Source organism: Apus apus, chromosome 2, assembly GCF_020740795.1.
Source record: "Apus apus isolate bApuApu2 chromosome 2, bApuApu2.pri.cur, whole genome shotgun sequence".
Taxonomy (NCBI): domain Eukaryota; kingdom Metazoa; phylum Chordata; class Aves; order Apodiformes; family Apodidae; genus Apus; species Apus apus.
The window spans coordinates 43,633,524-43,657,422 of NC_067283.1; the positions used below are offsets into that span (position 1 = coordinate 43,633,524).

At 43.1% G+C, this 23,899-nt stretch overlaps 1 protein-coding gene across 9 annotated transcripts in view; it reads left to right on the plus strand.

Annotated features, from left to right (window-relative positions):
• The window catches only part of POMGNT2 (protein O-linked mannose N-acetylglucosaminyltransferase 2 (beta 1,4-)), a 33,281-nt gene extending 9,692 nt beyond the window's left edge, over window positions 1–23,589 (plus strand). Inside the window, exons 2-6 of one of the 9 annotated variants that reach the window (XM_051610600.1) lie at window positions 3,073–3,159; window positions 6,109–6,217; window positions 6,717–6,845; window positions 7,876–8,057; window positions 21,284–23,589. In XM_051610600.1, the coding sequence (XP_051466560.1) occupies window positions 21,376–23,112 (1,737 nt within the window). In that variant the 5' untranslated portion in view covers window positions 3,073–3,159; window positions 6,109–6,217; window positions 6,717–6,845; window positions 7,876–8,057; window positions 21,284–21,375 and the 3' untranslated portion in view covers window positions 23,113–23,589. Of the gene's footprint in view, window positions 1–3,072; window positions 3,160–5,512; window positions 5,529–6,108; window positions 6,218–6,716; window positions 6,846–7,524; window positions 7,629–7,875; window positions 8,058–21,283 lie in introns of those variants that run through there. The other 8 variants (XM_051610601.1, XM_051610595.1, XM_051610598.1 and 5 more) reach the window with 8 other exon arrangements.
• Window positions 23,590–23,899: the final 310 nt, after the last annotated feature.

Here is a 23,899-nt window from a genome sequence, read left to right on the forward strand (position 1 = left end):
CTAAACTCAGAGTAATGTGTATTTTCCATATTTAGGCTGAAATGCCTGGAACAGTACATGGATTTATGCTAGTCAGTTCTTCTGAGATCACATTTAATATAGATATTCTTCTCATATAAGAGCTGCAAATGGATTTGTTTGTTTGTTTCTACCGTAGTAACTATTCTCCTCCCCCTTTTTTCTTCTCTGAGTCTTTTTTACCTTTTTCTGATTCAGGCCTGGTAATGATATGCTACAGCTAAATTATCAGAAGGGGAAAAGGGATAACAGTGTCTTCCACCTTGCTGTTGAGAAATCTATTTTTTTGTTTTCTGCAGTGCAGTGAGAGCAAGAGAAACAAGCAGGGTGTTGCCATCCTTTATCAAAGGCAGAATGATAAATTACATGTCCTGTACGCTTCAAAGATGTGTAAGAATGCAAATTCATGGCCCACAAGGATGTGTGGTTGAAAGTGCTGATCCAGCCAGGAATTAAGTGTGTGCTTAAATCTAAGCATAAGCCTTACTTCCATTGGGTGGATCTAGCTGGCACCATGTTGTGGGGGGTAAGCAAAGCTCTTGCTGTGAGAAGAGGATTGATTTATCTTAGAGGGTTGTAGTAGGAAAAGGAAATGAACCTTTTTCAGTCACCTGAAAGAGTGGTCTGTGAGAAGTGCAGGTGTTGCTCTTGTGTGTTACTGTCCTGGACTCTACCACATGAACTGTTGTAGATGGAAACCTTAATGGTTTGGTGTTTGCTGCTTTGCAGGGCATCTGTCCACATCCCATCCTCACTTTTCACACTCTGCCCATGTCTGCTAACCATGAGCAGAAGAAAACCTTCTCTGTAGTAGATGGCACAATAGTGTGGTGCCTCTGCATTAGGAGCGACTGAGGATGTCATAAGGGAGTGCCTAAGCTTTCCTCTTTTGCAAACAGGAAAACGTGTATAAATTTCCAACAATTTACAGTCCAACCCCTTTCCCTCCTGCCCAGCGTAAAAAGCCTTTGGACCAAAGCTCTGTACACTGCGCTCTGCCAGCCTGAGAAAGAAACCTCTTGCAAAAGTGGCTAGAGGATTGGGTGTTTTTTTCTGGCTGCTAATGGCAGTGTGCAGTCGGCAGAGAGGGCTAGATCTGTTCTTCTTCAGCTTCTTATTCTGGTTGTCCTGTAGTGGAAGCACTCTTTTCAGCTCCGTTTTTCTTTCCTCCACTTTAGTTCATTTTCATGCCACATTTCTTGCTCCATTGAATGCAACGGTGTGTGTTCTTTCTGAGGAAGAAGTGTATTCTCTGCTCTGGGTGCTGTCTGTGTGCTTCTGGTGGTATGAAGCTGTCCATCCTCTTGCTGGATTTGAGCTTGCATTCAAGCTGGGAGGGGAGGCATCATTTGTGTGTACAGGTGGAAATGTTTTTACTGGACTTTTTTTGTGCTCAATTAGATGTCATCTCTCTTGTATCCTTGAGACTCTAAAAGGGAGATGGGGTTGGATTTTCCTGATGCACTGATTTTATAGCATAATTAATTTTTACTGGATTACCTCCAATGGTCCTACGGCATTGCAGCTGGCACTACAATTCTCACATCTATTTCCGGTGTTTTAACTGATTTTATTTACTTCATGCAGTACAATGAGGTCTAAGGCTCATGACTGGAAGTTCTTAGTGCTTTACCAGTAAACACATCAGAAAGATAACCTCCCAGTCAGGTCTTTTTTTTCCTCTGGAGTAGTCATTAAAGGTTGCACATTCTTCTGCTGTACGTCCTTTGTGAAAGTGTGTCGTCTTTTTTAGTTCTCTGTTCCCTTTCTACTTGTTCCTTTTCTTCCTTTCCTTTATTTCAGTCCTATGTCTTCAATATTCTTTTGGTTTGCTTTATATTTGAAAAGAGACATGCCACAGTTTAAGTATATTTGGTTATTTGGACTTAGCTTGAAAGTTTTCTTAAGAAATGCTTTGTACGCAAAGGGCTCAGTAATTCACCCCTTCAGCTCTTAAAGCATTTTTCACCAACAGCTGAAAAGTTTCACTAACTTTTCCTGTCCTGTCTGCAGCTTTCGTTGCCGTTAGCCTGTCTTGTGCACCGAAGCTTGCTTTGTCATACCTACAAGAGGCTGTGCTGCACAGTTCTTTCATCTGAAGCAACTGACATTTCCCTTTCCCTTTGTAAAATATTTTGCCTTTCCTTTCAAAACACCCATGCAAGTGTCCTTCTCTCTCCTGACCTTTGTCTCTGTCTTGTAAAGCTGAAACAGTGTTATAGGTAATTGACAGCTGAACTCCTGCAAGGTTGGATCCAGAAGGCTCTTCTTCAGCTGCTAGGTGTTCTGAAGACCATGCATGTGTAGAAAGGGGCCAAGGGGCATTTTGATGTGAAGCAAGGATTGCTTGGTTCTTGTGTGGAGATGGCATGTATGGAGATGGGGATTAAAGGCGAGAGGAATAAGAGCTTCTTTGATAACAGAAGGGGGTTTTTGTAGTTGTGAAAAATGTTTTTGTACCATCCAGTTCACTTGGCAAAGTGCAATTGAGAAAATGTAATTCTCAATAAAAACAGTTTCATTTTTTTGGTTGCAAAGGTTTCTTTGTATATTATGTTAATTTTCTTTCCATCTTTTTACTGGTTTACCTTAACAACTTGATTTTCACTCCTGAGAGACAGTGTGTGTGATACAATATCCGTTTAAAATTGTCATCATGTAATTAGCAGAGAAAGTTGTCTCTGAAGTCTGATCTGCCTGCTGTTTTATGGCTCAAGGAGCAAAGAGGAGCTGAGTTGTGGAATTTGTGTCCTTGATTGCAAGTCCTTGTGTAAATTTGGCGTAGGCTGCTTCTGATTCAGAAAACCATCTCTTTATTCAGCTTAGAGCTGTGTAGATTGTAGGACCATGCTTGCATGAAGCCGGGGAATTATTATGAGTTTCCTAATTGTGCTCTATGTGCACCTTGTATGAAGTGGGCCCACACATAGATCTTTCTTATGCATCTAGTTGTGCTCTCTGGTGCAGTAATCAGTAGACCATATAGTTTTTAAACAATTTGTTATGGAGTCATGGGGCTAGCGCTGAAAAATAAGCCTTACTCTCCCTTTTCAGAGCTCCCTGTCTTCAAAACCAGTGTCTGAGGTGTTGCTACTACATTCTGCTCAAAACCACGCTGTGGGTTTATCAGTGCTTTTGGAAGTAAGTTGTCACTTACCATGGTTTTGGGTCCACTTTTGCATACTGTTCTCTGAATAACACTTGTTCTTGCCAGTTAGTTTCCCTTCAATGGTAAACCAGTGTGATTGTGTTTAGACCCTGATTTCTTTAAGCTCAGAAACCCATGTGTAGTTTTAAGCTGTATGTGAATTTCAGATCACTGGTGACCAATGAAACATCTGTGCAAAATAGCTTGGTGACTGCAAATGCCTTCAAGGAATCTGAACCATCTGGCTCTGTCCCTTCTTTTGTCCCAGAAAAAGCCCTCCTTAGTTTGGGTGTAGGGGCTGCTCTCCCTCTTCTGAAGAGGAATGCTTTGTGTCATCAATATTTTCCAGGATGCGATGGGGTTTTGCATTTGCTTCTGGCAATAGGGCAGTCAAATGTAGTTACAGGATGACCTCAGTCCATTGCATCGGGCAGTCACTGATGGGCCTTTAATGCACTGGAAATGAGTTAGCCGAATTGCTCTGTGTCTTAGTTTGCTGTTGTTTTTCCCTCTCACAGCTGGCCACCTGTAATGTAAATTGAGTGGGATGTTGACAGTTTGTGAATTGCAATCCCATAGCCCTGGCAAGATTAGTTTCCAGTGTTGGCTCCCCAGGCAGATGAGCCTTTCACCCACACCTGTGTGGACAAAAAGCCCTCTCCAGTAAGGTGTGTGACACCCGTTTATTTATTTTTTTTTAAATTATTATTATTTTATTTTCACTGACTCCCCATATCATAAGCTCACTTGTGTGAGCCAAACCAGACTCAGGCTTTTCCTCCTGTAGTGAATTTCAGTTTTGTTGTGAGCCATCCATGTTTTCCCACTCATCTTTCACAGTGGATGGCAGGAGTGAAGGGAGGGGAGGAAGGGTGGAAAATGAAAACGTGCACAAAGATTAATTTGCTGTGTAATTTCCTGTTTCAGAAGGAGGGAGAGGCACATGTGGGAAGATAGGTTAGGAGACCTTTCAGCACGTGGATTAAATACTGTCCTTTTTAGCAGAGACTCAGGTGTCAGGCTGAGGCAGTCACTTATCTGCACTAAAACCATATGACCAGACTAATTTTGAGGAGACATGAGGTGGTTTCCTGTGTGTGTGTGTTTTTACTGCCTCTAGATAAGTTAAAGCCCTTAGTGCTTATCATTTTTTAATGATTTGTTCTTACTCTTACTCCTTGTTTCTGGTTGTTTGCTCTTTACAGCACAGAGGTCACAAAATCAAGTTAGTATTGAGAAAGTTCTCTAGTCCTTGCTTAATTTATATGCATGTCTTTATCCTTGTGGAACACAGGGCTATTAGGTACATGGTTGTCTTTAATTGTTGAATATATTCAAGCAAATTAGAGAAGAGTGTTTTTATCTTAGTGTAAATTTTAGTTTTTATTTGAATGTATTCCATCACCTTGATAATAAAGAGATGGGGGTTATTTGGTTATTTTGTGTAACCTTAGTCATTTTCTAGTCGGTCCTCAGCCTTTGACACTTTCTCCTTTCAGATACTTGCTGCATTAATACAGGTGCAGTTTTCAGTCTTCATAGTTGCAAGGGGAACTTTTAGTGGGCTGTAACTTTAATCCCTTTGCCTGGGAATGTTTGGCAGACTGTTCCTGTCACCCTCCAGGACAGATTATAAATACATTGTTGTGCCATGGATAAGGTGGAGCTGGATGAGCTGAGGCAGTAAGGTTCTGCCTGGGATAACATATGTTCTCCATCTCTGACCCCTCCAGACTTGTGATTGGTCTCATTGCCTGTGGCTGATATATATTTTAGTCTTTTCTTTCCTCCAAGGCCACAAAAACCTTCCTCTTTCAGGAGAATAAGTATGAGAGCTCATATGTCTTTCCTTGGCTTATCTTGGGAATTCTTTGCAAATGAGAGGGTTCATACTTGCTCCAAACCTCCCTGTGCTAGGGTACTGCTGCAGGGCTTCCATAATGGCGAGATGGCTTCTGTGGGGGATGCCTGCATTAGCAGTAATGCTTGCAGAAGTCTAGATGTGGAGAAGTATATCTTGATGGAGGCTGCTGCCTGCAATGCCCTTGATGTCTTGAAATACAGTATAAAGTAGCTGAAAAACCACTCTCTTCTTGCAAAATATCTCTCTTTGCAAATATCTGCAGATGGATCCAGAGCAGTACATAATGAATGGGGGCAGATGTTTTTTAAGTGGAGCTGTTTTAAACAGCAGTTGGTTTATCAGGCTGATGTTGCTCTTCTCTCAGTAACAGTCAGGTTACACTTCAGTTATTTGAAGAGATTCTCATTGCCAAGTCCTTGACTCAGCATTTGACTCAACAGAGGCAGCAGATCTTGCCAGTGGGAAGGAACAGAAATGAGCTGCTGCAAGCAGGGTTGGGTAAGGAATCACCCGCCATCAAAGAGCTACCAACATGTAGCAAATATGTCAGAATGTTTGTAGATGTTTCTCTCCAACAGATACTTATTTTTCTCTGAAATTTTCACCTTCTAGGGTGTATTATATGTCATATCAGCTGTTTATGGGGGAGGTTTTAATCCCCACAGAGACGGGGTGAGAAGGAGTGTCAAAGGGAAACGATGCATTGACTTGTTAGTGGGATTTATGGGGCAAAAATTAACCACCTTATTTTGTATTACTATTAAAATAAATATAACAGCAAGACTTACACCCAAAAAAGCCCTCCAATCAGGGTTGAACCTCTTCCTCTTGCTACTGTGCCCTTGATAAATATGCCTGGATTCAATAGTCCTTCCATGAATTTTCAAGCTGCCAAGGGCATGGAGAGGTTCTTCTTAGCTATTGAACTGTAAATTGTTGCATATGACACCTGGAGGAGCTGGAATGGTTTTGTACAAGTAACTCAGTGTATTCATCACACTTTTCCTGTTGTGTGCAGTGGTTCATGTTGAAGCTGAGAAAGATGATTCATATTGCTTTCTTCTCTTCCCCCTGTCAGCAGCAGCAGTAGCCCTCAGAGCAACATTTGGAACAGCCTGGCCCACAGCCATGTATTACTATTACTCTGCTGGGCCCTCTGATGGTACTGTAATCAGATGAGAGACAAGGTAAGAATTGCTCTTTTCCACAGGGCAAATCAGACTAGGGTATTTAAGTACTAATCGGAAAATGATTTTAAGGAGATCTTTAAATTGGCCAGCAGACATTTTTTATTCCTGTGGGCTATGCTGTCAGGAAACACCCTTTTGTTTTGCTCCATTAGAAGTTATTTTAGATGAGTCATGAGACCTTGCTCTCTTTTAAATTTTCATGTGAATATTAGCACCCCTGGGGTATGCTGCCAACCCAGAACACAGATATTTTGTGCTCCCTTTAGCTTCAGTCTAAGTGGTTACACTGAGGGGTGGGGGTTATCCAGTAATACGGTGCTCCTATTGTTTGATAAGTAATACTATGATATTAATAGGATTGGGTTATATCCCTTTAAAATGCAAGGCTGTTGTGTACAGGTGTGGCTAAAGGGGGCATTGGAGGTAAGACAATCAATTTGCAATTTTGGGACTCAAAATGGCAGTAAACCTTTTTGTTTCCTCTGATTTGATTTAGATTCTCTTTTACTTTGGCTCTGAAGTACATTCCTGTCATGCTGCTGTGCTAGGCACCTCCAGGCATTTGTCAGAGCCTCGCTAATTGAAGCACATGCTCCAGCTGGGATCGAAAAGCTGTTTTGATCAAGTTTGTAACCGCTGCTGCTGCCTCCTTGTGGAGTTCTTTCCATGAAGTACTAGGTCTTTGGTTTGTGGGTTTTAGTTCTCCAGGGGTTGTTAGGAAAGCACAGTCTCTGTATATATCAGGAAGTGGAAGCTTAGGGCAAAGGCAGGTGCAGGGAACAGTCCTGCTATTACCCTTCTAGTGAACTGAGATGTCCTCATCAGTTACAGCACAACTGCAGCCCACTTGCAAATGGGTGCATAATCCAGTGAAGGCAGTGAAATGCTTGGACTTCTTAAGCGCTGTCCTTCAGTTACTTCCACACGTTCATTCAGCCCTACAGATCGTCATAGTGCCTGACAGTTCTGTTATTTAACCTGAAATACAAGTTACGTATTTCTGTTATTTCTCTTCTTTTACATACCTTGTAAGGCAAGTGGGAGGCAAGTGTGGGTGGGAATAGAAGATGGGAGGAAGGTGTCCTGTGAGCAAAGCAAGTCAGGCTTACAGCTGCTCTGCCAGCAGCTGTTTCAGAGCAATAGGGACAGAGCTGATAACTTAATCCTCCCTCTCCTTTATCTTGCTTAAACTGTCACCTGTGATCTTGGAGGATCTATCTTCTGTCTTCAGTCCTGGAGCCTGTGGAGATAAATACAACCTTGGGGTACATGAGAGGGTTTGATTGTTGGTGGGTTTTTCACAGGAAGCTGTTACCGTATCTGTCGCTGCTGGTGTGATGTGTCCTACCCAAATCTCTTTGCCAGTTTCAGTCTTTTCATCTGTGAAATGGGAGTTATGCTTCTTCAGGTAATGCTGTGGTGATAAAGGCCTAACACTGTAGTGTCATCTTAGAGAGGGCAGATGATCTTGGTGGTGCCTAGGCAAAAACAGTTAACAAGTACTTGGCTGTGGGAAGCACCATAGTGAGGCCACGAGCACTACCCAGGGGTCTGGCAGGCAATGTTTTACCCTTGGTTTCTCATGTCAGTCTAGATGAATGTAATTTACTTTCCAGTCTGCTCTTATGAGCATGAATTCTCTGCTTCCTTTACAGACACATTGGCACGAATTACATTTTTCAGCTGGCATAGCTGTAGGAGATGGAATTGGTTTATCTGTGTCACCCTGCTGACCTGTCATTCCTGATGACAAAATGGGAACCTGAAAGAGGACAAGTGACACCTAGCTTGGGTTAGAACAGCTACTGAAGCCACCTCCTGCCTTGGAAACTACCAGGTGACTCTCCCATGCCATTCATCTGACCACATATTGCATGTAGCAGCAGGAGCAGGCCAGTATACCCTTGCAGTGCTGCTAGAGTGGTCCCTAATGGGGATGAAGGTGGTATTAGAGTGAATAGTTTAGCATCTGACAAATTCAGATAGCTAGTATGCTTAACAGGTATGTATTTTATATGTATAAAATATGCACTTATATGTGGAGGAGAATAAATATGAATTTGTCAGGTTGATGTAGAGACATGTAACCTAAGCGTGTATGTGTGAAATGTATTTGCTCATGCATACACCTTTGTACACCTGAAGTTTATATAAAACTTGAATCCTACATCTCTTGAGACTGGCAATGTGTCATGCTTGCAGCAGTCAAGCAAAGTGGGGTTTGGCCATTGATGTACTCTTAAAAAACACCTTTTTCCCTGTCAAAGTATATTCTTGCTTAGGAATTTTCAATATTTGAATGAAGTCCTGTCCTTTTGACATCAGTTTTGATGTTCGCTTCTGCAGAATCAAAATGCCATCCTCTGTGTGTGTGTGGAGTCCCATTTTGATGTCCAGAAACCAAACACTTCCTTTGTCTCCTTGTGTTTTTATCAATACAAGGATTCTTTTTTGTCAGTTTAGGCACAAAATTTGTTTGTGCTCTAGAACTGAGATGCACTTTTGGTTGAAAAGCAATGCAGGAAGAATAATTTCTTATAGAGGATAATTCTGGGACTATAAATAATAAATGTCGTAACTCAGAGTGACGCAGGCACCCCTGCAGCATATACGTGCAAGGCAAAGACTCAGTAAGTAATGGTTTACCTGCTCTTTGTTAGTCCTAAACCAAGAGAGGTCTGTTCAAATTACTTTGCTAGCTTGGTGAGTATTGTTTGTTCTGTGCTGCATTTTAGGAGTTCCAAGAATGTTAACTGTTTTTCTCTTGTGGTGCTGTTACTGGAGGCTGCAACTTTATGAGGGGTATTAAATATTTATCAAACTTCTAGCTCGGAGCCAAGGCCACCTATTCAAACCTTATGAACTTGCAGTAGGCTGGTGGTGCTGACTACTTGATATGAGCTCAGGGAGGCCATCCTTAGTGCCTTATGGTGTAGTAGTGGTAGTTATTATTTCAGAGTTGTTTGATTTATTTGATTATGCTTTTCCCCCCTCTTTAATGATGTAGTTTTGTTCTCAGTTACCTCGTGGTGTGTCAGATTGACAATAGGATCCTCTTCAGGAATGGGATTACACTGTCCAACTTCAAGTGATGTGATAAATTGTACCTTTGAAATCTATGCACATACCTCATTTCAGGGGTAGGGGAGAAGCTTATTCATAAGTAGAAGACCAGTCTATACATTTTGTACTTTCTTCTCCTTTAAAATCAAAGCTTTACAAAGATAAGGAGCCCAGCATGGTATCTTTGGGTTCTCAGGGGTTCCACCAATAAAGAGCCTAACTGGAGGTGAAGTTTTGTGGTCAGTGGAAACATTCCCATTAGCATCAGGGGATGATAGGCCATGCAGTGGAGCTTTCTGCAGTGTGAAAGACACAAAATCAAGATACGTTTTTTCAACCAAAGTCAATTACATCTCTAACTCCACTCCTCAACTTTTAAAATTGCAAGGAAAAACACCTGGCTTCCTCCACACGAGATAGCACCTTTGCTTTCAAAGGGAGCTGATGAGATGGCAATGAGTTGAGTTAAATAGAAAAGGTAGATATCCTTAGATATCCAACAGGACAAGCTGAATGGGCCTGCCAAAGAGGGGATTTCTTCTCTTTGCTCTTTGTTTAATTTGTTTGTTTCTTTGCTTCTCCCAAGCAGCTGTGACTGACCAGTGTCCTGCTGGGATCCTCTCAGGACAGGAGAAGCACAGGCTTATGCTGTAGTTCAAAGCCTGCCTTTAGTTGGTGGGAATAGGTGACACAGGCCTGGAAAGAAGGATGCTGAAGTAAATTATAACTTACCCTGTCAATCCTAGTGGTTTTTAATGTTTCCATTTAGGCCAGAACCATGTTGCTTCTTCTGTACCAAGAAAGCAGAGGTGTAAAAGTGACACTCAGGAGCAGGAGATGAGAAAATGTCTGTTTCACTTCTGTGATGCCCTAGTTTAGTAGATACAACAGTTGTGTTTATTCATCATGCTGGCAGGCTCATTTTTGAAGGTCTAGTTTTGTCAAGAACCTTTTGTCAATTTTGCAGGGTGTTACTTGGGTTTATTCTTCATTTCTTTCAGCTTATTTTTCTTCAGCATTTGGCTTTTAACTGGCACTCAGAAACCCAAGATTATAAATACCATGGTATTGCTGCATGTGTGATGCTGAATGGCACCTACATTTCTCAGCTCTGATGTTGGCAGTATTCAGGTTAGCTGTTTTGGGTCCTGCACAGGACAAGTAATGATCTTCCTGGGGCTGCTTTGTGCCTTGCGGTTCTGCCAGATTTCCACCTCAGGACTACCCTGTTTTCATCTTGTATCAGAGAAAGCAGCACCTCTGCTGCAGCAGGCAGGAGAAGCTTGATGAGGGACATGCTTGTTTTGAGCCAGTGGATCAGTGTCCTGGAGGGAGGAGGAGATAACCAAGTGCCATCCTAGGTTGCAGGTTGTCCCCATGCAATGGCCTTCCCCAGGGGGCAGTCCTGGCTTCAGTAAAGTCAGAATACTTGATTGTGACTAAAGGATCTGTCATCTGTAGTAACTTGAAACACTGGTGGATCCTCACCTGAAAAGTTGCAGGGTACTGTAGTACTTAATATTGTGCTCTATTACTACTGTGTCAAAGTGTGTCATCCCTCACTGCCCTGCAGATGCTTCAGCCTGTTACTTACCACTGATTAATTTGGCAGGGTTGCTTTGCCTTCTTGCATGGAAACAGAAGGCTTCTCAGGACTGGAGTCCCACAGTAAGCAGCGTGTGTTCTTGGACAGAGTTATTGCAGGCTTGGTCAACAGTAACCAGCCCAGGCACAGAATCACACAGAATCGCTGGAGCTGGAAGGGACCTCTAGAGATTCATCTAGTCCAACTCCCCTGCCAAAGCAGGATCCCCTAGAGCACATTACTCAGGACTGCATCCAGGCAGGTCTTGAACATCTCCAGAGAAGGAGACTCCACAACCCCCCTGGGTAGCCTGTTCCAGTGCCTTGTCACACTTACCATAACCAAGTTTTCCCTCGTGTTCAGATGGAACTTCCCGTGTTCCAGTTTACACCCATTGCCCCTTGTCCTATTGCTGGGCACTACTGAAGAGAGCCTGACTCTATCCTCTTTAAACTCACCCCTTAGGTATTGACAGCTTGACTCTGCAGTGCAGTGAATGACCACAGATGCTGTAAATCCATTTATCTACTCCCTCGCATCAATTCAAGCATAATCTGGGGAGGGCAAGAAGCTGGAGATGCCACCTTGTCTGTGATGTGTATTTAGAGCAAGAATTTAGGTACCATGCAAACCCTTGTAGCTGCCACAATCTCCTAGTTCAGAGTTTTGAATACCCCTTATCTTACCTAATTGCATTTTTTAATGCAGAGCCATTTGAACTTCTTAATTTTTGGCAATGAGGATAAATTCCTGCCATGAGCAAAAGCCTAGGGATGCTTTTCTATCTTTCCTTATGTAAGATGATCACTCTTCAGCTGGGAGTATCTGTATAGACATGTGCATGCGTGTGGGTGTTAAAGAACTTCCTCTTTTTCACCATTCTTATTTCACCTGTTAGGTCTCATTTGAAAATAAGAAGCCTCCCAGGTAATCCACAAGATGTATCCTGCAATTATAGAGACAAAACATTTGCAGCGAGCCTTGTGTTTCCTTGTGATCTATCTGCAAGTACATCCCATACAGGGCTGGGATGGGATGTGCCTGTGTTTAGTGGTGTGACTTCTTGCCATGAGCCTTTTGGTGAGTGCTGTGCACAGAACTGGGCTGCTCTTCTGATCCCACATGTAGATCCAGTTGCGGAATTAAGATCTGAAATGTTCCCAGTCAGTACTGCCTAGTCTGCTGTCTTAAAGAAGCTGCTTAGTCCTCCCACAGGTTCAAGCTCTACTGAGAAAATTGGTATAAGGCACTCTTGCCTTCATGACCTTCAGCTTGGATACAGTAAGATACTGTGTTATAAGCCCTGGCTCGTTTTTTGTGCCTTTGTATTTAGGAATTACTGTTTCCACCATAAAAGATAACTCCATTTCAAAATATGGTTCCCTGGATCTGTGAAGGAGGGCACTCACAGCCTTGTTCAATACTAAGCCATTTGCTGACCCTCGCAGCTGGGAAATCGCTCCCCTGGTGCCAAGGGAATTGCTAGAAAGCATGCTGAATGGCTTTCACATCCTCTAGCAAGGGGCATTTTTTTCCATTCTCTCCTATTGTTTTGTTCTTCTGTGTGCAGTGTTTGGAGTGGTAGTGTCATTCATAATGTCTAAAAGCAGGATTTTTAAAAATGTGTCCCCCCAAAACGAGTTTGCTGTCTGTCTCCCAAGACATACTCAGCTTTGTGAGACAGCACGATGGTGTTTGTTTCAGCGTGGCCGCCCTTTGGGGATTTGCAGGAATACTGCAGCAAATCATCCTGCATGCAAGGCTGACCTCTGGGAGGCTAACAAATTGAGGTGAGCCAGCTGGAGCGATAGGACACTGCCGACAGACAGAGCATGCTCAGACCTGGGGGAGAAAGGTAGTTCAGTCTGCAGATTGGTGCACGGGTTACGGTGCTGAGAGCTGTTAGTTGCAATTTTTTTCTGTTTCTTTATGGTGGTGGGGAAAGAAGAGGACTGGAGAGTGTTCTTTACCCTTCAAAGTGTAGCTTTAAGGTGTCTTCTTTTTTCTTTCTCCTGTGAAAGAGAGGCACCGGATAGCATTCCCTTTTATTTAGCAACACCAGGTATGCATGCATGTGCTGAAACGCTCATCTTCCAGTGTTAGTACTTCCAAGATTAAAAAGGTTGCAGATGCTCTGAATTACTGTGTTTCTTTGCTGGGTGTTACTGTAATTGTGCTCTGTTTGCTGTGCTGATCACATACGGCTCTGAATTCAGTTTTGTTGGCACTCCTGGCTGCAGTGTACTTTGCTGGGGGGGCGGGTGGGTAAGCATGTATTTTTGATGCTGTCTTCTTGCTCCCCCTTGTAACTTCACACTGAATCTCTTCTCCATTGCTGTGCATGTGTGGGAAGGAGGTCAGTAGTTCATTTGTAATTCCAGGTCTTTGTAGTCCCTCTTTGTTTGGTGGTTTGCTTTACAATTTTTAAACAAAAGTCTCATGGTGAAAACATCTTTGATCAGGACTAATTTCTGTAGGTTTTCAGAAATTTATTTCTTACTGGACAGGTGCTGGTTTGGGAATACTTTTTTTATTTATTTACACTCCCCTAAAAACAAGCTAATGAAGAGCTTGTGGTAACCAAGGAGGGGTTTTCACTGTTCTTATTGGCTGTGCTGTGCTCCGAACAATTTCAGCTTCTGCTTAGAATTTGCAGCACACAGGAGCAGTCTGAGGCACCATGCTGATGGGAAGCAGGGAGAGCTCAGGCTGTAAATGCTGCTAAGCACCAGTCCCAGTATCCGAATAACACAAGTACTTTTCTCATCGGAGAAGAAAGAAATAAAGGATAGATAAAATACAGAGAAATAACAAATGGCAGCCAAAGCCCAAAGGCATAGTTGGAGTGGCTGAAGGTCATCTTGTTCACCACTTTTGGATTTCACATCATATTCTCTTAGATTAACTTTTGCAGCATTAGTAAATTTTCTCTTTAGCCCTCCCCACTCCGACTTTCTTTTACGTAGACCAAGTAAGATAAACCGGCTGGTCTCTGACACGTTTTTGTTTCTGACAAAGGTATATTGCTTGCAGACTATCAGCAAGAGACCAGGCAAAAGGAGGTTTTTTTTACGGATATGACAGTGTTGTTAATGCCAGTATAACCTGATAGGTTTTGATGGGTTCTCGGATGAATAAAGATGTGCTGGAATGAACTCGGTCTGTTAAGTTTCCTCCTCTGTCTAGCCATGGTTATTTTGAGTACCTTGAGTTTTCGTCTGTAGACTTGGGACTGTCAGAAGGTGAAGACTTAAAGGCTTAGAGAAGCCCTCTTTTTCAGCTCATTTTTCTTACATCTACCACTTAAACCTTGTTTATCGGAAATAAATCTTTATTTAGGAGAACTTTCCGGAGATTGGGGTTCGTTGTTGTTTGAGGAAAGGTTTTCATTCTCCATGGCATCCTGGATGCAGAAAAGATCTTAGGAATATGAACCTTTAAAGCCCACAAAGTATTTTTTTTTTAGTTTCCCACTTTTATATCAGTTTGGAGGTTTGCTTATATGCACTGACTGGTTAGCATTGGATTATTTTTTACCTGTTCTTTTGTAGATCAAGACAGCACTAAACAGATACTAAATCAATGGCTGCTAGTCAACCTGAAAGTCAGGTTGGATCTCATCCTATTTCAGCTCTCACAGCCGCTGAAATTTAATGGAAGAAAACTTAGATTTTCTATCCATAATCACAGCTGGGAGGTGTCTGGTAGCCACCGATATTCTCCTGTTCATATCAAAGGTATTTCTGTGATAAGAACCATCACACAGAGCCTCAGCCTCCTTAGTTGCAGTCTTGTATAGAAAGACTTACAGTTTTGCTTTCTATTCCTGACTTTTGCTAAACCATAAAAACTGAAGATAAACCTGATTTTGTTTATAGCTGTCTATACGTATCTAAAGTTTTTGTGAGACAGTTGTTTTTTAAATACTGTTACGTTTTTATTTTATTCTTTCTGAATAAAATTCTGTATTTAAAATTCCACTTGAGGCTGCAGAATTAAAGGTATTCTTATTTTTCATATCCCCTTTTTGTATCAGGCTTCATTAATGATGTTTGTATCTTTAACTGCTGGGCTTGCTCCCTTCAAGAATCTGCTCTTTTCCTGTTTAAAAAGTCAGCATTTCTACGCTTGACTGCTTTTTACAAAGAAAATGTTCCAGTATATCAATCATTCAGTGTGCCATCCTTGCTTTAATGTGATATGCACTGTGAAAGATATATGTATCTCATTAAACAAATACAGTGAATAAGATGATAACAGCCTTTTGGGCTGTGGGGATTGACTTGCTTGTAGTTCTGTTGGAATCTGTGACAGAGATGAGAATAAAAACCAGTTCTTGGCTGCTGAATCCTAACTCCCCCTCCTTCCAATTGGAAAAGTTGCCTTCTAGCAACTTCTGCTTTGAGCATGAATGAAGTAGATATTTAAAACTGCATGTATTACATACCCTGCATCCTTAGCTAAGCCTCTTGCATCAGGGATGTGAGAAAGAACAGAAGACATTTTGCAGGGGAAGTGTGAAATACCGTGTTTGCACGCTTTACTTTTTCTATGCTGATCCTGGAAAGCCAGCCTAGCAAGAGATGGATCCAGGGGTAGGGAGTGCTAATGGGAAAAATATCCTTGAGGAGGGAACATCTACTCCCACACCTCCCACTATATTCCCTCTCCTGCAGCAGGAGCAGCCCCAGTCCCAGTTGTGCTGCATTTCTGGAAACTGCAGAGAGGGTTCTGCTTGGACACCACTGCCATGACTGACGGGCTCTGTGGGAAGCTGGTCAGCTGAGCCAAACCCAAGTTGGCCTCCATGTAGAGGCAATTCTCTCTGCACAGAGTACTGATGCTTTTTGGAAATGTGTGTCCTTCATGCTTTTGCTTTTTTTTTTCCATATTGTAAGGATCTTTTAGCCTTCTGTAGCTCTGGAAGACTGAGGATTGGCTTAGGAAGTGTGTGTGCACTTGGTAACAAAAGCTTGGCAAGGCCTAAGTAGACAAAATCAGCACTTCTCTTTTTTGTTAATACCTGCAGGTTAGGTGGTCACCCTTTAGATGTGATTTTCACCCCAGTGACCTTTGTTCTTCCTAATCAAGCTCTTGTTTTTTTCCTCTGGGGTTCTTAGTAGTGCATGTTGATATCTAGTTTTTTTTCCCTTCGTCTTTTTATTTTGTGTGTGTGTGAACTTTGTAGGTTTTTCCCAGTTTCTTACCTAGATTGTAATTTTTTATAGTGCAGAAGAGATTTAAAATATTGTCCATCTTATTAAGAGCTTAAAATACTAATTCATCCTACCCTTCCCTTGATAATGAAAAAAGAACAACATAACTTGTCTCTGAAATTAATCCGAACAGTCCTTTATGCCAACTGCCTATTAGCAGACGTTCATTTTTCCCATCCATTTTGGTCTCCTCTACATGTTAACAAGAGATGAAGGACAGCTCCCCTATCTGTGCTTTCTGTTGCTTTCCCACTTCCTGAGGATGTTTATTACTACAGATGACCAGCAGCTGAAAGGCAGAAGGTGTCCACACTTCCAATAGAGTATCATGGGCCTGCAAGGTGTTTGAGGTCCCTGCCAGAGGTGCTTGCTGAACACACTATGTGCATGGTTCTGAAGTCTTCACCTGCTCGGCAGTAATCAGTGCTAGTTAAAGCAACAGTGGCTGGGATGTCAGGCTGAAGCTGTGACCCTTTTGCTAAGTTAGTGATGGTGAAGGAAGAGAATGGAATAAGCTCTTCATGCCTGTGATCTCTTTTGAAAAAGAAGAAAGGTAAACTGACCAAAAATAGAATCCCTCCTGTGGGCTTTTTAGCCTCTGGAGCAACATCCATTGTGGCTGAGCTGCAAACCTCAGGAAATGCTCATTTTCCTTGCAAAGTCTTGAGTTGCCCCTATGCCAGTGTGTTGTTTGAGCTCCTCATCTTTGACCATGCAGTGCTGCAAGTCAGCTGCCCTGCTGCCCTGTCAGCATCACTGCCAAGGAAATATGCTGCTTCTGTCTCCCTCTCGCACTCCCACTCCTCTGCTGCAACCCACTCCTGTCAGGAGTCCTCAAGGGTATGTCCCATCCCCTCCCCTGGGACATGGTTGCCCTCTGCCAGCTTGGCAGCAGAAGCTCTGTGCTGCTTTACATGCACATCTCTTCCAGCTAGGCTCTGGTCTATCAGCTGTCGGTCTTCTGTTGCTGAAGGATGGTGCTTTAGCATTTCAAAGCAGAGAGTGAAAAAATCAGTCCGTGCAATTTCCTTGGTAACTGGCGTATTGGTCACATGGAGCAAAGCCCTGGTTATCCCAGTGTCACTGGGAAGTGAAGGGTGGATGAGTGTGATGGGGTGGGGGAGGAGATAGTCTGTGGGCAACTGGGAGTGTGAAGGGCCTAGATTCTGACTTGTATGTAGAAAGAAACAGCACAGAAGATTCTGCTCCTAACAAAATAGCAGTGTGTCTTCCTTGCCACTTCCTGCAAGTGTTTTTAAGTTCCACCGTGGGAGGGCAGTGGCAGCTCTAGACCCATTTTGCAAGGGAGATTCAGTAGCAAAAGTTTTCTTTTATTGTGAAGCAGCTCTCTTCAGGAGGGAGACTAAATGCTTTCACCTGTTCCAGTTACCTGCTGCCTCCTGGGCAAGTTTCCTATGCAAGGACTACCACTGCTGACAACCCTTAATGATTGATGTCAGCCTAGGGGTCTGAGGAGCCAGGGGGCATGGAGAGTGCTTGCCTTTACCCCCATGGTGCGGGCTCTCCTGGGTCTGTAAAAGCAAAGAGCAGGACAGTTTGTTACTATTTATGTTCTGTCACTCCCTGAAGGACCAAAGATTTTAGTTCTCTAAGGACTGTGTTCACTGAAAATGTCAAATTATAAAAAAAATGGTAGATGATAAAATGTAGGAAAACAGGCAAAGAATCAAGACTGTTCCCTGAGTAGCTGTGAAGTCCTCCTTTCAGTTCAGCCTGCAACCTGCCTTCCTGTCCACATCCCCTTGTTCACCTCCATCAAAAGCAGCTTTCAGCCAGGCAGTGTGAACCAGGATTTACAAACTGGCAATGAGAAACAGGAATGAAGATGGATTCCTTTAGCATTGCTAGCTTTTAACATTCATTCCTGACACCTGGTTGGCTAAAGCACATACACTCACTTCAGTTAAGTGCAGGGAAGTGAAAGAGCTGCAGTGAGGGAAGAGATAGAGGAGAGCCTTGCAGGTGATTTTTATTAAAAAGCTGAGTTGTTCATTTGTAGCCATTTAGTGTGTATTGCTGTAGCAGAGTCTGAAATGAAAATTGCTAACCTCTGAACATTTGGCTGCCTACATCAAGCTGCATCTCTGAAGTGCCTCTTATGCCCTTCCCTTGGGGCTGGAGGGGAGAACATATCAGTTGGGGGTGAAACATCTCAACAGGCTGTTTCCAAGGAGGCCTGTTCAGCTCAAGGGGTTTGTAATGGTCAGCAGCTCTCTCCACCACTGAGATGCCCATGAAATGCATGTGGTATGGGTGGAGTTTTTATGGACTGTTTGCTTCTGATGACTTTGAAACACCCACACATACACAGTCTTCCCACTGTACTGGAATAATAAAGAGGCTGTGTGTTTTTTCTTCCCTGCCAAGTTCTTGCAACTTGTGTTGACTCCGTTGAACTTATAGATGCTTTGTTCTTCTGACCTGAAGTTGCTGACTTTCACAATGCACACAGAATGGCCTTCATTTGAAGTGTGTGCTTGTGGCAGAGGACTTGATTGTTAAAGATCTCCTTAACTTAATGACTAGCAGGCTTTGCATGTGGCTGCTTGGGCTTCGTCCTTTCCTTGGTATTGCTGCTGAAGTCCTTTAAAGCAGCTTTCATGAGGTGAGAGGTCTAGTAGAGGTATTATGTGGGGAGCTGGATGATATTATTGATGTCTTTCAAAGATAGTAAAGAAGTAAAATGAAGCTTTAGAAATCTGGTACCAACAAAATAACTCAAGATCTGTCCCCATCACAAATGTCTTTTCCTGAGACAAGGAAAGGCTGGCTTGGTTGCATTAGCAGAGCCTAACCAAGTACCACTGTCCCCAGTAGGTTTCCGTTCAAGGTTGTACATGGAACATCCATTGTTGAGAGTTGCAAAGCCATCTGAAGCAGCAGTCTTCCCCTGTTACAGAGAAGGAAAGATTGAGAGGTGATGTGACAGCCATCATTCATCTGTGCAGAATATCTGTGGCACCTAAGACAAGACCAGGTTTAAACTGCTGTGGTGGAAACAAAGGCTGAGTGTTTGGAAAGAGCTTATTGTAGTCCTTCATACCTTTACTGCTAGAGACTGGCTGAAGAAATGAATAAGTATTAAAAACAAAGATAGATAAGCATTTTTGGGGAGATTTTAGGAAGAGCTGAACCTGCCTGGGTAATTACATGACAGCTCTGGGTCCTTTTCCATGGTTGAAATCAAAGTAACACCTTTTTAATTTGGCTCTTGCTTTTTAGGGAGTTGCTAAATGAGGCAGTTTTCAGACCACTTGCCAAAGGAGGTGGACTTCATTTCTGTTCCATTTGAGTAGCTAGATCTGCCCTGGAATTGAAATGAATTTGTTTCTTAGATGCCCAGAGACCACCTCTTGAATTTGTGTGGCTTACAGCTAGCACTCACTTCTTTGGCATTATTCAGTCTCCCACATAGCTCCAGTTCTTCCTGAGACAGGGATCCCACTGGCTGCTGGGATCTCACAGGCTGTAGGAATCCCTTCTAATTTCTTTGAATTCCATGAATTATTCTCCATTTAATTCCAAGCTGCATCCAGACTGCAGGAGCAAGGTTTTATGCTGCAATATGTCTTTTCAAAAGAACTCCCTTGACAGTAGAGAAGGTTTCTACCTTGGTCTTAAATATGCCTTGCTGTCTTCTTCGACACCTGCGTGTAAGAACAAGCAGCTCTGGGATAAAATGCAAAGGCTCTGTTGCTTGGGATGTCAAAGCATGTGACTGAGACATTGCTTGTTTTTCCCTCCGTCCAAACTTGCATCAAAAGGGAGTTTAAATTGCTGCATCCGAAAACTGCAGTGAGAAACAGTGTAATCAGGTACGTACCAATCAGAAATTTCTCTTCCTATAGTTCCTCCTGAGTCATGGCTGCAATTATTTACAGCCTGACTAGCAGTGAACCTTGATACATAATGAAGGTTGGAGCCCATAAATACTGTCAGTGAATCAATAACTCAATTGCCGTTCACAGTTGAAAATATAATCAATACTCTGATAGAAGCCAGTAGTGTTTCTACATGGAAATAAAACAGTGGCAGGATCTCTGCCGTAACAGAAAATGAAACAGGGAGGCCTTTGAGCAGCACAGAATTGATTCTTGGGTCAGGATGGGAAAACTCCAACACTGGCAACACTTCAAATGTATTACTTTCCCATTTGTGTAAGGGTTGGGTGTGCTGGTGCAAGTCAGACTTTCACTAAACAAAGGTTTGATTGTTTTAATGAAACATCAGTTACTCATGTAAAGAGCAGAGCTCTCATCTCTCCCGTGACAGTATTTATTTTGGAAGACAGTGGTGGAGTCACCATTCCTGGAGGGATTTAAGAGTCATATAGACATACGAGTTGGGAATATGGTTTAGTTAAGAACTTGTCAGTGTTAGCTTAACAGTTGGACTTGAGGATATTGAAGATCTTTTCCGACCAAGGTAATTCTGTGAAGACAATGGCAGTTTCTAGCTTTTGATCCCAGATTGCAGCCAAAGAAATGACTGAGTGGCTTGAGAGTCTCCCACAGGGCAGTCCTCCCCCGGCCCCCATAGTAAAATTAAACTGAATGTTATATTAACCACTTCACTTTTCATATTCGAATGGAGTGTAGCAAAATCTATACTTGGCAGTGCTCCTTGTACTATTACTAGCTGCACGAGACAGGCAAGAGCTGGAGTTGGATGCTCACAGCCGTGCAAAAGGCCTTTGGCAGATCCAGAGAAGGAGCTAGGTCTCCCAAGCCCTATGTGAGCAGCCCAGTGATCACAGTGCTGTCTTTCCTCTTGCTGTTGAACTGGACTGCAAAAAGCAGAGTGAGCCAAAGTCCCTGGGAACATACTGGTTTGTTCTAACAAAGCTTCATAGAGCTCATCTGCAAACTCTTAACTTTTTCATCTCCAAAATGGCAGAAACGAAAATGTGAGGGGAATCTCCAAAATGGTAGAAATGAAAACGAGAGAGGAAGCCTTCCTTTAGGGCAGCTTCCAGTTCTGTTTGCCTTTTTTTTTTTTTTTATAAACAGTTTTGGGTAATACTTTGGAACTCTTTTTATTCTTTTCCCCACTCCCTGCAAGGGAAAAAAATTGCTGAAAAAAGCCTAAACTCTCTTGAGTAGTCCATAAAAACATGATTTATGGTGGAGCTGTAAAGCTGATGTTTAAATGTTTCCTTTCTTGTTTTACTTTCCACAGGTCTTTGCCCTCGCCATGTCAAGGAGTGTTAATGATGTGTTCCCTCTCCATTGCATTCCCCACCTGTCATCTTGCTAGGATCTAACTACAGAATGAACATAGCAGCTGTGTTTAATGCCCTGCTTGTGTCTGTCCTCGCTGCTGTGCTGTGGAAGTACATCAAATTGCGAGAGCATGTCTTCATGGTCGAGGAGGAGTTGGTCCTCACCCGTCAGTCTCAGGAACTCTCTCAGGTTCAGATTGACTACCATGCAGCTCTCCAGGCACTGGTGGAGGACGGTACCAGGATGGTGTGCACTGGCAAGATGCACACCGACCGCATCTGCCGCTTTGAGTCCCTCTGCTACTCTACTGAGGCTGAGGAGTTTGTCTACTTTCACAGCAACTCCTCGGTCATGCTGCCCAACCTGGGTTCCCGGAGGTTCCAGCCAGCTCTGCTCGACCTCTCCTCAGTGGAAGATCACAACACCCAATACTTCAACTTTGTGGAGCTGCCAGCTGCTGCGCTGAAATTTATGCCAAAGCCAGTCTTTGTGCCTGATGTGGCGCTAATCGCTAACAGGTTCAACCCAGACAACCTGATGCATGTCTTTCATGATGACCTCCTCCCCATTTATTACACCATGCAGCAGTTTCCAGATTTAGATCTGGAGGCACGGCTCTTCTTCATGGAGGGGTGGAATGAAGGTGCTCATTTTGACCTTTACAAGTTACTGAGTAACAAGCAGCCGCTCATCAGGGAGCAGCTTAAAACCCTGGGCAGGCTCCTCTGCTTTACCAAAGCCTATGTGGGACTATCCAAAATCACCACCTGGTACCAGTACGGTTTTGTCCAGCCGCAAGGGCCAAAGGCTAACATCTTGGTTTCTGGTAACGAGATCAGGCAGTTCACCAAATTCATGATGCAAAAGCTGAATGTCAGCTTGGAGGAAAGCTCCAGCGAGGAGTACATCGTAGTGTTCAGTCGAACAATCAACAGACTTATCCTAAATGAGGCAGAACTAATCCTGGCTCTGGCTCAGGAGTTTCAGATGAAAACCATCACTGTGTCTCTGGAGGAGCATTCATTTTCTGACATTGTCCGGTTGATCAGCAATGCGTCCATGCTGGTCAGCATGCATGGAGCTCAGTTAGTCATGTCTCTCTTCCTGCCACGAGGTGCCACAGTGGTGGAGCTCTTTCCTTATGCTATCAACCCTGAACACTATACCCCTTACAAAACCCTGGCAACCCTTCCTGGCATGGACCTGCAGTACATTGCCTGGCAGAACACCGTCAGGGAAGACACTGTTACCTACCCGGACAGACCTTGGGATCAGGGTGGGATTGCTCATCTGGACAAAGCTGAGCAAGAGCGCATCATGAAGAGCACAGAGGTGCCACGGCACCTCTGCTGCCGCAACCCCGAGTGGCTGTTCCGTGCCTACCAGGACACAAAGGTGAACATCCCTTCTCTCGTCCATGTGATCAGGCAAACTGTCAAGTCTAAGCCTGGACCCAAAAAGCAGAAGTTGTCCAGTAGCCTCTATCCTGGCAAAGTGAGGGATGCCAAGTGTCAGGCCTCTGTCCAGGGCACGAGCGAAGCTAAGCTTGCTGTGTCCTGGCAGATCCCCTGGAACCTGAAGTACCTGAAGGTCAGAGAAGTGAAATATGAGGTGTGGATACAAGAGCAAGGGGAAAACACTTACATGCCTTATATATTGTCCCATCAGAATCACACCTTCTCAGAAAACATTAAGCCCTTCACAATATACCTGGTGTGGATACGCTGCATCTTCAACAAAAATCTCCTGGGACCTTTTGCAGATGTGCTCTTGTGTAGTACATAACCTGTTGCACCACCTGTACAGCTCTGCCCTGGTCTCCACTCCACCTGGGTTTTACAACTTCTTGTCTTGTAGTTTGTGGAGGGCTGAGGAGGACTAGGCTGTACCAGTGCCTAAGTGTTCATTTTATTGCACTCCACGTGTGTTCTTTAAATGGTATTTATTTACAGTGAGTGTTAAAAAACAAAACAACCTCTGTGTTCTTCAGTGTAACTTCCAGAGGTTAAATTACATGCTGAATACATGTAATCAAAAACAGAACGGAAGTGAATTGTGTGTAACCTTGGTCGTGATACAAATTTGTTTCTATTGTGTGGTGAGTATTTAAGCACAGCGTTAATCTGCAATTAATTCCATGGCTAGGAGGGCAATTCTCATCAGCTTTTTCATTGTAAGTTATTTTTTTTTTTCAGTAACTCTGAGTGTAACTTTGAGTTCAAGATTTGGTACAAGAGCCTTCATTAAACTGCTGGAAACGTCCTCGGTATTTTCTTGGGTTTTATTTTATGTCAAAATCATTATTGTGGTCAATTTATCTATTGCTGTGATAAGATGTGTATATGGGTAAATTTTTACTGTTCGTATTTTCTCTGAAGAGAATGAGACTCCAGTGTCAGCTTCATGTTTAAAATCAGATTTTACTGCACCCCAATAGCAAAAGGCTGGAGTAGCAGATGGGAGATAGAAGGGATGGAGTTGATAAAAGAATTTACTGTGTTTTAATTTGTTTTCATTTTGTGAGTTATGTACCGGTCTGTGGGAAAGAAAGGGGATGGTTTGGAAGAGCTGG